This window comes from Mustela putorius, unplaced genomic scaffold, assembly GCF_011764305.1.
Source record: "Mustela putorius furo isolate JIRA1106 unplaced genomic scaffold, ASM1176430v1.1 tig00003834_pilon_pilon_pilon, whole genome shotgun sequence".
Classification (NCBI taxonomy): domain Eukaryota; kingdom Metazoa; phylum Chordata; class Mammalia; order Carnivora; family Mustelidae; genus Mustela; species Mustela putorius.
In genome coordinates, this window is record NW_025421987.1 from 74,789,611 (window position 1) to 74,807,093 (window position 17,483).

At 41.1% G+C, this 17,483-nt stretch overlaps 2 protein-coding genes across 3 annotated transcripts in view; one reads left to right on the plus strand and one right to left on the minus strand.

Moving 5' to 3' along the window:
• The first annotated feature begins 1,570 nt into the window (after nt 1-1,570).
• LOC101691965 (heterogeneous nuclear ribonucleoprotein A3-like) lies at nt 1,571-2,589 on the plus strand. The gene has a single exon (XM_045088630.1). The coding sequence runs from the start codon at nt 1,612-1,614 to the stop codon at nt 2,095-2,097; it is 486 nt and encodes a 161-aa protein (XP_044944565.1). The 5' UTR covers nt 1,571-1,611; the 3' UTR covers nt 2,098-2,589.
• A 6,995-nt stretch (nt 2,590-9,584) lies between these two features.
• The window catches only part of NCEH1 (neutral cholesterol ester hydrolase 1), a 59,465-nt gene continuing 51,566 nt past the window's right edge, over nt 9,585-17,483 (minus strand). Inside the window, exons 5-7 of one of the 2 annotated variants that reach the window (XR_006609157.1) lie at nt 14,525-15,590; nt 11,048-11,128; nt 9,585-10,127 (exon numbers count right to left, since the gene is read on the minus strand). Coding sequence is in view for 1 of the 2 variants with exons in the window: in XM_004756591.3 (XP_004756648.1) it covers nt 14,973-15,590 (618 nt within the window). In the remaining variant the exon portion in view is untranslated. Of the gene's footprint in view, nt 10,128-11,047; nt 11,129-11,868; nt 15,591-17,483 lie in introns of those variants that run through there. The other variant, XM_004756591.3, reaches the window with a different exon arrangement.

Below are 17,483 nucleotides of genomic sequence, written 5' to 3' on the forward strand. Positions count from 1 at the left end.
AGCGATGTAAACCTTTTAGAGATTCGGGAGTGGATACTTCAACTCTATCCAGAATTGGTGGTCATTTAAAAAAAAAGAAAAGATTTTATTTATTTATCGGAGAGTGAGAGAGCTAGAAAGAGCACAAGTAAGGCAGGAAGGGGAGAGGCAGAGGGAGAAGCAGACTCCCTGCTGAGCAGGGAGCCAGATGCAGGACTCAATCCCAGGACTGCGGAATCATGATCTGAGCCAAAGGCAGATGCCTAACTGACTGAGCCACCCAGGCACCCCAGTGGTCAGTTTTGATCATACGAAATTATGATGGATTCTTTTTTTAAAATAATTTTTTATTTTTTATAAACATATAATATATTTTTATCCCCAGGTATACAGGATTATGATGACTTCTTAAAGAAATTAAGAAAGTCTGTCTACTGACAGCAAATGGCTATTGGAGAAGAGAAAAGCAGATATTAGATAAATGAAGAAACAGAGAAATTAGCTGAGTTCTTGAATTTTCTATATTAGGCTCCCTGATAGCAAGCTTTCTTTCATTTTTTTTGATCTTGGACATCCAGGAGATTTCTGGTTGTATCATTACAATAAACTTCCCTTTTTATTTAATCTAGCTTGAACGAGTGTCTGTTTCCGGCCATAGATAACGCAAAAAGATGAACAAAAGCGCAACTAAAAGAAAATTAAAATAGATGTTTGGAGTCATTTATAAGGTATATTGTATAGGGTGTAATTTATGAGTAAATTACCTTTTAAAATTTTTGAATAATGCATAGTCATTAAGAAAAACTCAAAATTTTCAGAGAGAAGCAAAATAGAAAAAAGATCTTTCTTCTTCCTTCTTCCTATTTCCTAGAGGTAAATGGTTAACAGCGTCTTGTATAATCTTTAATAATTTTTTCTGTGTACCTGTAAGTGCCCCTGTTTTTTCCCTTGGTACTAATTGAAGAAAAAAAAGCAGGCTTTCGGTCCCATATTGAACTTGAGTTGGAAGAGGCAAGTCCAATCCCAAAGTAGATTCAAAGGAACTAGAGCAGTTGAGAAAACTGTTTTTTGGTGGTTTGAGCCTTGAAGCTACAGATGATAGTTAAAGAAAACATTTTGGAAAACAGGGCACACTTACAGATTGTGTGGGGATAAGAGACCCTTCCTCCAAACAAAACCTTCCAGCGGGTTTGGTTTTGTGACTTACTCCTGTGTTCAAGTGGTAGATGCAGCCATGTGTGCCAGACCACAGGAAGTTGATAGGCACGGAGGGGAACCGAAGAGAGTCTTTTCTAGAGAGGATTCTGTAAAGCCTGATGCCCCTCCCACAGAGAAGAATATTTCTGTTGGTGGTATTAAAGAAGATGCAGAAGACTATAACTTGGGAGACTACTTCAAAAAGATGGCACAATTGAAACCATAGAAATTATGAAAGTTAGGTATAGTGGAAAAAAGGAAGATTTGCTTTTGTAGCTTTTTAAAAAAAGACTTTATTTGACAGAGAGAGAGAAAGAGCATAAGTAGGGGGAATGACAGGAGAAAAGGAAGAAGTAGACTCCCTGCTGAGCAGGGAGCCCTATGTGGGGCTTGATCCCAGGACCCTGAGATCATGACCAGAGGCGAAGGCAGACAATGAACCGACTGAGCCACCCAGGTGTCCCTGCTTTTGTAACTTTTGATGATCGTGATACAGTTGATAAAATTATTGTTCAGAAACACCACACTATTAATGGGCATAACTGTGAAGTGAAAAAGGCCCTTCCTAAACCAGAAATGCCATCTACTGGATCGCAAAGAGGTCATGGAGATGGATCTGGTAACTTTATGGGCTGTGGTAGAAACTCTGGTGGAAGGGGAGGCTCTGCTGGTGGAGGTGGTGGCAGGAGCGGCAGATATAGAGGAAGTGAGAGGGGATATAAGGGATCTTGTGGTGGTGACAACCATGGTGGTGGTCCTGGTTGTAGCAGTAGAGGACGCTATGGTGGCAGCAGGCCAGAATATGGACACCAAGGAGGCGGATGCAGTAGCAGTGGTGGAGGATATGATGGTCACAATACAAGAGATAATTTTGGACCTAACTATGGTGGTGGTGGGAACCATAATTATTTTAGAAATTAGAGTGGACAACAGCAATCAAATTTTGGGCCCATGAAGAGGGGAAGTTTTGGTGGGAGAAGCTTAGGGAGTCCCTACGGTGGTGGTTAGGTATCTTGTGGTCAAGTGGTGGAAATGGCAGCAGAAGAAACTCAGAAGAAAAGGCGTACAGTTCTTTGCAGGAAAGAGAGTGAGGGGTTGTCAGGACAATTGCAGGTCACTTTGAGACAATCGTCCTGAACGCATTAAAAGAACTAAAAAAATCTGCCACAGAAGGAACGATGATCCGTAGTCAGAAAAGTTACTGCAGTTTGAACAGGAACCCCTTTGTGGTGGGACCATCACAGCCATACTTTGCGAACAGTGCAGCTATTGATAAAACCAGTGTAGTGTCAATTACGTGTACATTCCTGAGGTCTTTTACCTGCTGTAGCTTTGTCTTTGTCCATGGCTTTGCAGTACAGGTATATTGCCCTGTAAATTATAGTGGTGGCATCAGAAATGAAAAATTAAGGAATTTTTAACTTTTTCCAAAAAGAAAAAAGAAAGAAAGAGAGAGAAAGAAAGAGAAAGCTGATCACCTTATTATCACTATGCCTGGAGAGATAAATTTAAAACAAATTTTAAAAATACCCTTCTAGGGGCGCCTGGGTGGCTCAGTCATTAAACATCTGCCTTCAACTGGGGTCATGATCCCAGGGATCTGGGATCGAGCCCCACATCAAGACCCACATTAGCCCTGCATTGCGCTCCCTACTTTTTGGGAGCTCTCCTCTGCTGTTCCTCCTGCTGTGCTCTCTCACTCTCTCTGTCAAGTAAGTAAATAAAATCTTTAAAAAATAATAAATAAAAACAAACAAAAAACAAAAAAAATACCCTTCTATAGCTTATTATTTATAAAATAGTCCTTTGAGGCCTACAGTAGGGCAAACACTATAACTGCCCTGGATTTAAAGTATGGATATGCTTTAAAGTCATGTTTTCAGTTTTCACTGAGATGCATTAAATAAATAGTTATATCAAAGGTTCCTGTTATATTCACTTTAAAATATTTGAAGACATTATCCCGAGCACAGGTAGGAATTTTCTTTTAATATTTAGTGCTAGGGAAAGATGGTCACCCCTGAGAAATTGAAATGCTTTGTTACGTAGCAGGCTGAATCATTGACCATGGTTTTGACTTTTTGCCTCAACTGTCAGGGTGCTCAGAGTCAAGCAAGAAATTAACCAAAGAAACTGATTTTTCTTTTTCTTTTCTCCCTCCCTCACTCCCTCCCTTTCTTCCTTCCTTTTTTGTTTCTTTCTTCCTTCCAGTACCCTCTATGTCCAGGGTGGGGCTTGAACTCACAACCCCAAGATTAAGAGTCAAATGCTCTACTGACTGAGCCTGCCAGGCGCCCCGAAGCAATGATTTTTCTAGCTGGCAGATTCTTGTTCTTTTCCTTGGCTATGAGCTTCTATTTCTATGTCATTATTTCATTGTATATTTTGTTTAATTATAAGCTGCTCCCAGTATTTTTGTGGAATAAAGAAGATGTTTAGACAAATACAACCTTTTAAATGGTAGAACAAGGCACTAACAAAGATTTACCTATATTTGCTGAGGTATTTGCTGGCAGAGCTGGAAATGGAATTCTGGTTTACTAACTGCTAGTTCACGCCCTTTTCTCTGTTCCATGTGAGCTGAGTGAGGGACAAGATTTTCCCCCTTAGCCACAGAACATATTGTGTTTTTTAAAAGTATGATTGGGGTGCCTGGGTGGTTCAGTGGATTAAGCTTCTGCCTTAGGCTCAGGTCATGATCTCAGGGTCCTGGGATGGAGCCCCGCATAGCATGGGGCTCTCTGCTCAGCAGGGAGCCTGCTTCCGCCCTCTCTCTCTCTCTGCCTGCCTCTTTACCTAGTTGTGATCTCTGAAGTCAAATAAATAATATATTTGAAAAAATTAAAAAAAAAAAAAAGTATAGCAATCCTGGGGCACCTGGGTGGCTCAGTGGCCTCTGCCTTCAGCTCAGGTCATGATCTCAGGGTCCCAGGATTGAGCCCCACATCAGGCTCACTGCTCAGTGGAGAGCCTGCTTCCTCCTCTATCTCTCTCTCTCTCTGCCTGCCTCTGCTACTTGTGATCTCTGTCTGTCAAATAAATAAATAATATCTTAAAAAAAAGATAAGAAAAAAGGTAAAAGTAAAAACAATAAAAGTATGGCAGTCCTGCAAATGTCACTGTTGAATGTTCTTTGAATTGAAAATGTGCTTTAGCTTTTGAAGGCCACCTAGCTTGCCTTACAGATTATTTTCAAAGGCAGTTTCTTTGCATCTAAGGACCCACCCAATGCTGGGTGCCTAAGGTTTGCCCGCAGGCAGAACAAAAGATGAGGGTCCTGTATTCTCCGCTGCATTAAATGGTCCTTCAAAAATGCAGAACACCATTTTTCTGTCAGCTTCTTTCCAAGGGGATGGCAATTACAGACCTTGAATAAAACCATGTAAGAGAAACAGACAAACACTTTGGTGGGCAGGGAGATGAGTCATGCTCTAACAAAGGATCACTAAAAGTCCTTTTTCTGTTTTGTTTTGCTTTGTTTTGAGAATTCAGTTGTTCTCTAGGAGGTATTTAATGAGGATTTTATAGTCTCTCCACTTTAAAAAATCTAACTTAATTTATTCTGTTATGAAACATAGCATGGCCTTTTATTTATCTTTGATAAATATAAAACATTACAGAAAGCAAATCTTTTTTCCAAAATTCCAGGTGAAACACAATATGGAGGATGGTTAATGCCATCGCCTTTCAAGAGTGCCCTCTGCTGGCAGTTGCCTTGAATTTAAAAATATTATACGGTAGGTAGGTTTCAGGATTTCATTTGCTGACCAAGTTTTTTTTTTTTTTTTTTAAACCATTAGGCCTTTACATTTTTTTATATTTTATTTTGCTTTGTTTCATTTTATTATTTTATTTGTTAGACAGAGAAAGAGAGAGAGCACACAAGCGGGGCAGCAGCAGTGGGAGAGGGAGAAGCAGACTCCTTGCTGAGCAGGGAGCTTGCCTCAGGACTTGATCCCAGAACCCTGAGCCAAAGGCAGACCTTAACTGACTGAACCACTCAGGCGCCCCAAACCAAATAAAATTTTGGTTTTTTAAGATTTTATTCATTCATTTGACAGAGATCACAAGTAGGCAGAGAGGCAGGCAGAGAGAGGAGGAGGAAGCAGGCTCCCCACCAAGCAGAGAGCCCCGATGCGGGGCTCGATCCCAGAATCCCAGGATCACGACCTGAGCTGAAGGCAGAGGCTTTAACCCACTGAGCCACCAGGCGCCCCCCAAACCAAATAAATTTGTAATGCGTTAAAAAAAAAAATCTGCAGGAAAACAAAAGCAAAACAAAACGGATTTTATCTGAAGGATATAGATAAGCAAATATATTAAATATAATAGAATCAAGCATAATTTTATATATTAGGAAGAAAAACACTGTTTTACTTTGTAAGAACATGAGAACATTCGTTCAGCCAAGATTCCTTGAGTGCCTATTCTGTGAGAGGACTGCGTCAGCCACCCAGCCATCCGGATGACAAAAGTGCTGCTCACTCGGGCCAACATCAAGGATCCCACGGTCTTGTGAGGGAGTCAGACCCACTAAAAATTACCCAGCGCCGAGTGTCCAGTGCACTGTGAGACTAATGAAGGATACTAGGAAGGCAGAACCTTCCCAAGAGGAAACCACCCTTGAAAGGATTTTGCTCCTCAGGGGAAAGAGTCCTCCACCCTTTCCCCTGTGATAGATAGATGACAAAAACTTGATTGGATGCCACACACAGCAAGGGTTAATCAGATTAAAACAGCCTATCAAGTGGCTTCTAAGAACCCCTAGACTTAGAAACTCTGGTGGCAACCCTTTCGGGTCCCCTCTCTCTTTGGGAGCTTTGTACTGTCATTTTTGCTATCGCTCAGTCAGCTTTGTTTTGGTCTTCACCACTCTGTCTGGCCTACCTCTTCATTCTTAGAAGTGATGTGACCAGGAACCATGGGCACTGGGGAGAAAAAATATCCTGCAGTAAGACCAAAGGGAGGGATACATGAATCCACCGGAGGAAGGAGAAGTTAGGAGAGGTACCCTGGAGGAGGCTGGCAGAGGAAGATGAGGAAAGGACAAAGAAAGGCAGAAGGAGAGGACACAGGGTGGGTATTTCAAACCATGATAATAAGTTCAGTGTTGGCTATCTACCGCTTAGCACAACATACAGGGCTTGCCAATCGATGAGACTGTACAATAGCAGAGCTCCAATGTTTTGGTCTCAGGACCTTACATTTCTTTAAAATTTTGGAGGACCCAAAGAGCTTTTGTTCATAGGGACTTTGTTTATTGATGTTTACGGTATTAGGAATTAATTACACGTTAAGCTTAAGCTGTATTTTATGGAAAAGGAACTGCAAAATTTTACCCAACACAAATGAGTGGAAGTGTGGCATTGTTTTACATCTTTCCAAAAATCATTCATGTCTGGCTTAATACGAGCCAACATCCTACCTGTTGAAACTGGTCCACATGTCCAGTAGCAGCTGGGAATCTCCACTCATGAAAGGAAAACAGTGATGAAGGCAAATAACATCACAGTATTATTACCAGAATTGTTTTGATTCTGTAGGCCTCCAAGGGTGGCCAGACCACACCTGGAGAAGCGTGGCTGCCTAAGTCTGCAGGGGTGGGGCCATGAGGGGGCACTGTGCTTGTCACATTTGATGCCCTGAACCTAACCAATGGCCTGAAGGACGTTAAGCTTGGAACTAGAACAGACCGTCCAGGCTTGGAAAGAAGGCAATGGATTTTGCATGTTTGAGATATACATATTTGTTGTTTGCATTTTTATTTAAATCTCTTATAAATATTAAATATCTAAGTATATTATCTAGAAATATTTGGTAAGTAGATTGATTGGACTCCATGACTGACAAAGTTGAAGGACTATGGGGCGCCTGGGTGGCTCAGTTATTTAAGCATCTGCCTGCAGCTCGGGTCATGATCCCAGGGTCCTGGGATGGAGTCCTACTTCTTCCCCTCTCCCTCTTCCCCCATGTTGTCTCTCAAAAACAAACAAACAAACAAACAAATAAATAAATAAAATCTTTAAGAAAAAAGTTGAAGGACTAAGAAGATAAAGACAACTCTCACAGTCCTAGCTTGGGTGACCGGAGAGAGAACAGAAGTAGGACCTGGTAAAAGAAGGCCTAGGTAAGGCCACACCAATGCAGAGCAAGAAGACAATGCATATATTTAGTTTGGGACTTGCTGCACCAGTGGGGTTATCAGAGGGCCCAGGGAGGCATTTAGAATGAAGGTGAAAGCATGAATCTGAATCTTATGCAGGGGCAGATTTACCATAAAACTTGAGCTTAGGGCCCCTCCCATGCATGGGTCCCATTCAGGGAACCAGAGGGACCCCACTCACAGATGCACAAGATTATTGCCTTTTTAAAATACACAAATGTTAAAAATACCATTTAGCTGCCCTTGTTCGTATCAGTGACTCCACCCCAGTTTGTCCATCACAAATTCTCTGGATGCTTAGAATGGTTGCAGATGTTCTGGGGGGTCTGGTCAAGGGGAAAATTGAGTTGGCAGTGCATTGGCCTTGGGTTTAGTGGGATATATTTATGTGATTCACATCTTCTTCAGCTACTGCTGACTCACCCAGTAGAGGAATAACTTCCAGGAGTCCCCGTACCCCACCCTCTGCTGAAGTACTGGGCCAGATGTATTAAAATAGGAACTACTGCACCAGCACCAGAAGTTCAAGGGGTAGTGGAGGAAAAACAAGGTCAAGAACATACAGGGCCAGAAGTAATCTATGGAAAATACTCCCCATCGTCTGATGTGCTGTAAATGTAAGCGGAGGGTTTTGTTCTTGTCAATGACTTGCAGAAATGAACATTCTCTCCAGGCAGGAATTGTGGTGCATCAAAGATGACTTTAATTCCTTGTCATTCCTTCTGGTGAGCAGGAAGCAAGAAGCAGGAAGCAGTGGTGCCTGTTTCCCCTCCCCTGAATCTGGGCTGTGATTTGCTTTGACCAATGGGATATGGTAAAATGATGCTGGGCAACTTCTAAAACTGGATCTTAAGAGGTACAAACCTTCCCACTTTTGCAGACTCAGAATCCTGCATCATGCAATCCCCATGCCATGCTTCTAGAATTCCAATACAGGAGGAAAGGCCATGTGCTAGAGAACCAAGTCACCCAGCTACTGGCCAGCAACAACTGTCAGGCTTGTAGTGAGCCCCATCGTGACGTTCCAGCCTAGCAGAGCACTCTCAGACTATGACCCTAGTCAGCAGGTGAGTCTGCTACAGCCCTAGTTAGCCTGGTGGCAGGCGAGCCACTGGGCTAAACTTAGTCAACCCGGAATCATGCAGTAACAAATGGCTAGTGTTTTAAATTACGAGTCTCAGCCTAATTTATGACTCAGCAATAAATAACGAAAAGAGTTATTTTGTGTTTGGGTCGGAAGGAAGACACAGTGGAGATAAAGGACCACGAGAGAATTTTTTCTGGACAGGACAGATTTGACTCTCTTTATAGACCAAAACGAAGGAGTGAATAGTTCAGGGAAGAGTAAAAGGTCTAGGAGAAAGGGGAGATACTTTCACATGTCCTTGAATGAGACCATAATGAATCAATTAAGGAGGCAAACTGATGTACTGGCTTTGTATAGAAGACAGGAAACTTCATTCTAACAGAATGGTGGAAATGAAGTCGGCAGGGGATAATACGAAGTTACTTAGCTTGGTAAACCTTTTATCTTACAGAAGAAAACTTAAAATAATTTTAATCTGTGGCCAAGCAAATAAATATTTTTGCATGATTTTTTTAAGTCTAAATTATATATATATATATATATATATATTTTTTTTTTTTTTTTTTAGTAATCTCTACACCCAGTGTGGGGCTCCAACTCACAACTCTGAGATCAAGAGACACATTCTCAACCAACTGGGCCAGCCAAGTGCCCCTATTGCATGAATTTAACTGGAATAAAGAACATAGAATTTGATTCCCTATTAAAGAATAATGAGACCAGAAAGAAGACAATCTCCTAAAAGGGGTAGAATTGCTTTAACTGTTTTAAAATTTCTCAGGTTCTTAAATGGACTTCCATGGAACACCTGGTGAAATATGTTATGTTATATCATTCTTTTAGGGCACTTTGCGACAGTTTTATTTTATTTTTTTAAAATATTTTATTTATTTATTTGACAGAGAGAGATTACAAATAGGCAGAAAGACAGGCAGAGAGAGGAGGGGAAGTAGGCTCCCTGCTAAGCAGAGAGCCTGATGCGGGGCTCGATCCCAGGACCCTGAGATCATGACCGGAGCTGAAGGCAGAGGCTTTATTTAACCCACTAAGCCACCCAGACACCCCTGTGACAATTTTATTTAACACAGTAAAAACCTCGGCTGCTATCTGTTAAGAAAAATACAGAAAGGACTTGAGCTATAGAAGGAAGAGAAAAAAAATAATCACTTCACTTTATCGGATGCGACAGAATATTCAGGGTCCGGGAATGAATGGTCAAGAGGGAATTCTGAGGACGTCTTCAGCACAAGAAGGTGGTTTCAGTAAGGCACAGGGACAGGACCTGTGGGCAGAAAGAGCTGCACGGGGTTGTGACAGGTGATTGATTAGATACTTTTAAGTTGGGAGGGGGTTAAGGATGGTGTATGCCTCTAAGGAATTTGGAAGCAAGATTTTCAGGACCTTGATGGGCTAGCTGTTGTGTAAGATAAGGTCATTTACTACTGTCTAGTAAAACCATAGTCTTCAGAGCCTTCAGATGAGTATCAGTGGGCCATATGTTAGGAAGATGATTGCTAACATATATTTGGGGGGAGGAGGATAGCGATAAAGCAAGTTTCCAAAAGGATTTTTATATGTTGAAGAAGACTTACAGGATCCTGGAGGTCAGGTTGCCTTTTGCCTCTAGCAATGTATTAACAGTGAGGCCACTGAGGTCCTGGAGGAAGGTCACCCTGACAGTTTGAAGTACTTGTCAGTGAGCTGCAAAGAAAATTTAATTATTTTCTATATTTCTTTTGCTTTTGTTCTCCCCATCATTACCATTCACTTAAAAACATTTGTTTTTGCGTTAAAATGTGGTAGTTAAAAACAGGTATGTAATTACTTTGAATTATTTAAATTTTCTCAGAAATGTTTAAGGCAATAATTTCCATCTAAAGTAGTTTTTTATATTTGACATAAACTTAATTTACTTCTAAAAGAAACACATGAAAAATAATAATAATAATAATAACCCAGTTCTTACAAGCTCATTTTTTTTTCCCAGCGAGGATTTATTTATTCAAAAACACATTTTGAGGAGCCCCTGGGTAGCTCAGTCGGTTGAGTGTCCACCTCTTGATTTTGGCTGAAGTGGTGATCTCAGAGTTGAGAGACTGAGCCCTGCATTGGGCTCTGTGCTGGGCATGAAGCCTGCTTGGGATTTTTCTCTCTCCCTCTCCCTTTGCCCCTCTCCCCACCAATCTCTCTCTCTTTAAAATAACAAAAACAACACGTTTTGATAGTCCACTGTGGTGTGCTCTGTTCTAAATGCTGAGGAAACAGGAATGCACAAAACAAAGTCCCTGCCTTCATGGAGCTTACATTTAAATATGGGGAGAACAGAAAACAAACACAACTAAATACCGAGAATTGCAAACAGAAAAGTGAGATGGCAAACAGCAGCCATCCACGGTGGTCAGAGGGGCTGAAGTAAGCCTGGTGACTGGAAGGGCTGGGTCTCCTTTGGACAGACAGTCTGTCAGAAGGTGGGGCCCTCCACCTCCTGTCAACAGTGGGTCCGCTGTAAGAAAATCTGGGGGAGGAGCCTTGCCCCACAAGACACAAGATGTCACCAGCCTGTCTAATGACACAAGATGCTGGTTCTAAAGTGACAGGGCTATCCAGTTTGTAATACACACCTACTAGAAATCGTGTCTATGTCTCCAGTCTTTGAGGTCTGGGGAGGCTGGTCCTGATACCAACATCTTCTAGATGTTTAACTACAGGATGTATTGGAAAATAAGAGATGTTATTAAAAAAAAGGGGGGGGAGATAAAAAATGACATTGACAATAGAAACAATACTAAAACACATGGAGTACATCGTCAATGCTCTGAAGGAGAATTGCTGGAACTGTTAGTGGATCTTCCCAACAAAGTAGAGCTCTACCCTAGAGATTCCGTTGGAGAAGATAAAAGAAACTACAACTGAGTGGGAAAACATAATTTACACACAGGTATGTGACCGTTCAGAACCAACACGAACAATTCACTTTGAACTTCAATGTTATTCCTGTAACACTGATATAAACTTGGCATAATAAACTCAAGTGTGGAATTATTAGATTTGCTTGTAATGTCAGGGTCAATTTGAAAACTTGCTTCTAGCGCTATTGATACTTCCGTGGCTGAACTGCTTTAAATCCAAATTCATTTGCAGCAAGGATCATCCCTTTCTAATCCATGGATTGAAAGTCCCCAAATAGTCTCAGGGCCTGCCTCACGTTTGCAAAGATTCTAGCCAGTCCGAGGCTGGTTTCCCCAATGTAAGCAGCACATACTGCATCCAGACATGAAATGAATGTCATCACGGAGGCCACTGACCAACCTCTCTGTGACTGAAAGGCAGCTCCGGGACTCCGGTGGGCAGAAGATTTGGGCAGAGCTGCGGCTAGGGACCCGAGATACAGAGGGAGAGATGGGAACCAGGAAAAGAGACGAGAAGAAGTAAAAGAGGCACATTCCCAGATGGAGCCATTTTATTTCTAAACTTGAGTCAAAACAGATACAGGCTTTCCTACCTCCACCCTGGATTTTCATCTTATAAAATAGATTTGCTACTAAAATCCTTCATAAAATCTGCCTTCCTCTTGGCAGTGGGAAATGAGCAAAAAGTCAAAGGTTAAAAGGTCATGCATAAAATATCACAGCCACCAAGATAATTATACAATAGTCTCAAATTCTTCACAAATCAATGATAAAATGTTAAGACTAATTTACACTCCACAATATTTGCAGCACTTCAAGGTTTTTTCTTCATATATTTATGTTCATATTTCACGAACAACAATATTAAGAAAGACTATCAACTTTTTTTTCATAAAATAGGAAAACAAAACAAAGCCATCATACTATAAAATTAATCTGCAGAGCATAAACTTCTTAATATAAGAACGAAAACTTAAAAAAAGAGAGAATTCACCCCCACACTAAAATATCTTCACCAAAAACTCTATAGGTTTCCCCAAGGAGTTCTTAGCACTCAGATTTCTGGTTGGTTTAAACTCTCTTGTACCCACTGGTTTTTGTGTATCCTGACTCCCAACTGTTATTATTCCAGGGAGAATTTCAAAAACAGAACTTCAAGCAAGGTCTGAGATAGGATCCAGTAACAAGTCATTAGACAAATTATTCACACACATTAAAGCTTTAATGAAACTCAAGTGTTTCATTTGAAACAGTGGTTGATCCTTTTTCTTTCACTCTGTGTTCATCCAAGAAAACCCTTTAAAGATCTAGAATCATTTGGTGTCTGTAATTACCATAGCATTTAGCTCCTAATTCTGGGGAAAAACATGCCAAAAAACTTTTTGCATGTATATTTTCCTTTATGTCTGGAGGTCGATAACCTCAAAATAAGGCCCAGACATTGGTCCCTTCAAATGGTATTTAAAAACCCCAACAGTATTAAATGAGGAGAGTAGCTGTCAAAGAGTTAAGAAACAAAATCCTGTTTTTTAAATCTTCGATGATACTTGTGTCTATGTATACGAAAAAATGACATACAAAAAAACCCCAGAAAACAAAACAAAACAAAAAACCAAAACACTAGAGAAGTCAATATGATTTGTCAGACTGACAAAATGCTTGGAATTTACATTTGGAAGGGACCTCGTAGATTAACTCAAAGTAATTCAAAGTGCTGATTTTAGAGGGAAGGGAAAAAGGCCCAGAGATGGTAAATGACTTATCTCTTTCCATTAGCATGTTAATCTGCATGATTATTTTTTATATACACAGAGGCAAACACACACACACACACACACACACACACATTTTATATATAAAATGCTACTGGCTTATACAATAAATGAAAAATAAGGGCGCACATTTTCACTGATTTCAATGCAGAGGTGGTTAGTGCCTCCCTTTCAAACGAGCGAGAAGCTTTCACTTCCTCTCCATCCTCTCCACTGATGGACAGGCCATATCATAACCAGGCTGTCCCATTGCCCTCTGCAGCCCTTGCAAAGAATGGGGGAGGTTTGGGGGGGGGGCGCAGGTGTGTGTGTGGCGGGGCAGTGGTCAGAGTGGCAGGAAGGAGGGCAGAGGTACTCAACCCAGAATCGGAGTCCCTTCCTATGCCAAAGATGTTCCCACTGGCAGTGAAGGCTTTACACGAAGTCGAGCTTGGGGTATCGTAACTTCGAGACCAGGCTGGAAGGAGATAAGAAGAGGTGAAGGTACCAGGTGCCAATGGACGCGTCACCCAGCAGAATATGAGCTAGTGTTCTTCTGACCACAGAGGAGGGCAGAAACGAGCAGTGTGTGTCTTACTGAAGTTACTGAGCTATAAACTTAGACGACTTTACCGGGTGTAGTCACAGTTTCTAATTATTTTAATTTGTGATTGCATATAAGCATCAAAATATTTAAGCCTAATGTGTAGTAGTATTAGTAGCTACTTTACGTCTTTCCATAAAATTACATGTGGATATAATTCTAAGGTAGTTTCTTTTTTTAAAAAATATCATTATTTTTAATATTCATTATAGACATTATTTTGAAAAATCTTAAGTCTAGCTGTATATATTAACATTAAATAACTTAAAAAAATAAACAATACATCATATATACCAAAATAGCCCCATTTTAAAGCCATGTAAGTGAAAAAATTGAGTTTTCAAGAATAAACTAGACCCTCTGAAGATATTTTTTCATAATTTCAATATTAAATGTATCTTCTTTCCTGACTATGCCAAATATATTACACACTTCTTTTGGTAATTTACGTCAGAAGTATTACTTATGAAAATAAATAGGTCTGTTCGTTTGTCTGTTTTTACTTGTTCTGTACTAGAAGATTTATCCTAAATCTAAATGAATTTGCTCCCAGAAGTTCTCCCCAATGGAGAGAGCATACCCAAAAAATGTAGCAATGTACAAGATTTCCAGCCCATGCGACTATATTTTCTAATAATAGTGGTAGAAAGTAACTTTCAAGTATTGTTCTAATCTGACTGGACTTAGAGATAGCTATCCCATAACATCAACGCTCTAAAGGAAGAAAGGCATTTGAGAAACTTGTCCTTGCTAGAACACCTTGGCCGAAATTCCCATAGGAAACAAAACCATCTATCTGTAAAGAACAGAGGGCACTTGGTACCCAGCACTGACCTTTACGTGCACACAGGTAACACTGCTCTGAATTTAAAGTAGACCCTCGCAAGTTGAAGAAGAGCCCACATTTTCTTTCCTCATTAAAGGTCACTATGTCATCCACAGCTGGAAGAATTTCTTCTAGAAAGATTTTCTTGAGGAAGACAGAACCTAAAGCTATTTCAGCTCCTTGTCCTGTTCTCTGCAGTAGTGAGTATTGGTAGTAGTTTGGCTAAAACAACAAGAACAGAGAGACTGGCCCGCTTTGAGAACCAGCCTCAGACATTTTGTACGTATGTTAGTTAAGCACATTTCCAGAAATTAAATTCACACAGGGTAGGCAAGGAATAGAGATTACGTCACTCACAAGTCACCGGGGGAAATCAGTCAACTAAAAAGTGCATCAATTTCCGAAGCAGGTGCAGGAGGTCAAGAGGGGCTCACACATTCTAGAAATGTGACTCGTTCACAGGTTTTGATCCAGCCACTTGATGTAACTATTCCTAGTCCGGATTCCCACTGAGAAGTTGGTGGGCCAGCTGGTGAAAATCATGCAGCCGTGGAAACCATCCTCATAGTGATCAAGGGTCACCTCCACACCTGCGCTCTCCAGACGCTTGGCGTACATGATCCCATCGTCTCTTAGGACGTCGTACTCACACGTCAGAATATAGGTCTTTGGGAGGTGCCGCAGGACTTCCTGATCAGCGATGAGAGGGGCTGCCCGGGCATCCAGCAGCTGAGGGATCTCCCGCACAATCCTGGCGTTGCCAGTGGTCTGCATGACAGGCCTGTAGCCCTTTGTGATGGAGGCCGGCAAGAGGGACGTCCAGTTTAGACGGGCCCTGAGGGCAACAGCTTCTTCCACGTCAAGAGAAGTGTGGTTGTTGACTATCATTGCCTGGACAAAGTCATGGTTGCCTTGGAAGTAGTCTACCCAGTACTTCACCATGACGTAACGGGGTAGGATCGGTGTGTTCACATTTTGCTGGTAAGAGGGTGTGTTGAAATCTAAAGCTTGTAGGACTGGGTAAATTAAAGCTTGCACCTTGAACTTGTCTTTGAGCTTGGCATCTTGAGAAAACTGGGGAGGAGGAAGCAAACACATTATTTCTTTTGGCATGGCTCCTTTTATAGAAATCACACCTTATATAGTAGCTTGATACCTTACTTTAAGCCAAGCAGAGGATAAAAGTGTGAAATTTCCACCAGCCATGGGATTAAGTAATGTAGTTTAAAAAATAAAACTCCCGGGGCGCCTGAGTGGCTCAGTGGGTTAAAGCCTCTGCCTTCAGCTTGGGTCATGATCCCAGGGTCCTGGGATGGAGCCCCACATCAGGCTCTCTGCTCAGCGGGGAGCCTGCTTCCTCCTCCCTCTGCCTGCCTCTCTGCCTACTTGTGATCTCTGTCTGTCAGATAAATAAAATAAAAAATCTTTAAAAATATAAAAAATAAAAAAAATAACACACCCCCCCTACACCACCACTGCCCCAATCAAGCTGCTGGATATTTACTGAGAAAGGTATGATGTTTGAATGAACCCTTCAAATGTACACCATCTCTTAGGTCTTTAAACCCCCACACACACTTCACTTGTCTCCGTTCTTTGGCAGTAGCACACTCTGCTGGATACGACGGATGGATAACCTATGAACCTTATTTAGTTCACTATGCTCTGCAAGGCCCAAAAAAGGCAATGGCTTCCTGGAGAGAAACAAACTAGCTGACCCTTCCAGAAGAGAAGGGTAGGAAAAGCTAAAGGAACCGATGATGGGACTCCAAAGTGTTGGAGCAGGACCTTAGGATATCTCTCTCCTCCGATGAGCAGTTAGTGTTCACACTGGGTGAGAGAATTTAAATGGTGTTGGCAATGTGCCTTCCATTCTCTTTAATGAGCGTGCACCCCGGAGTTGAGGTTGAAATGGGAACGTCAGTGCATCCCCTACCTCAGCAGATCTCAAATCCCCTATGCCCCCGCAAAATGCAAACATACTGCTTCATTTTAGACAGAGTTCTAGTATCTAAAATGATAAATATTTTCCTTTTTTCTCTTTTTGTTGAGTCTGTCAAAATTTATTTATTTATTTTTATTAATTATTTATAAATTATTATTATTTGATTTATTTATTCAACAAGTATCTTGAACTGTTTCCACACATTATCCTCCCCTCTCAGCCCTTATTCATATATTTTTTTAAAGACTTTTTTTTTTCTGGTTTCTTTTTCTTTCTTTTTTTTTCCTCTCTGAAGGGCAGCTAACTAGGACACTGTGTTTTATAGCAACTAAACAATCTTCAAGGTCACTTTAGCCATACAATTTTGTTTCACGCAGGAGTTTAGAACCCCATCCCCAGGGAAGATGAAACTATTCTGTCAAAGCAAAAGGAAATGATTGGTTAATAGTTCTTTTAATATGTGCCAGGAATTGCATATACATCATTTCACAAAATTCTGGCAACAGCCCTGCAATCACATGGTATTATCCTCATTTTCCTGAGGCTTAGAGATGTTAAGGTGCTTGCCCAAAGCCCTGTAGCTCTCAAAGCAGGGGGACTGGATTCCATCCCAGTTCTGTCTCATTGTGAAGCCCATGAGGCTCTCCTCAAGGACTAGCACTTTCTTCTTACCACACTTGACACAGGTATAGCAAACGTGCCAATGCCAGAGAACAAAGTTCTTCACATGCAAAAAGGAGAAGAAACCGAGTTTCGCCACAGATAAAAAGGCAGATGCTATCTGGGATACCAAAAGAAATTTGGAGGCGAGAAGACAGAGCTGCTGTTCTAAACTTATTTATTCCATCAGAGGAAAAAGATGTACTTATCTTTGAACTTACACAGCTGCCCCAAATTCTGGGTGCTCTTAGAGCTAGGTAGTTTTCAAAGAATTTAACCAAGTAAGCTCGATGAACTTGTAAGATAACATTTGAAGTGGCTGACCCATTATCATTTTTTTCTTTTATATTTATAAAAACCAA

Excerpts from the sequence above, each read along its gene's own strand:
- LOC101691965 (XM_045088630.1), top strand. The coding sequence starts at position 1,612 with ATGAACCGACTGAGCCACCCAGGTGTCCCTGCTTTTGTAACTTTTGAT.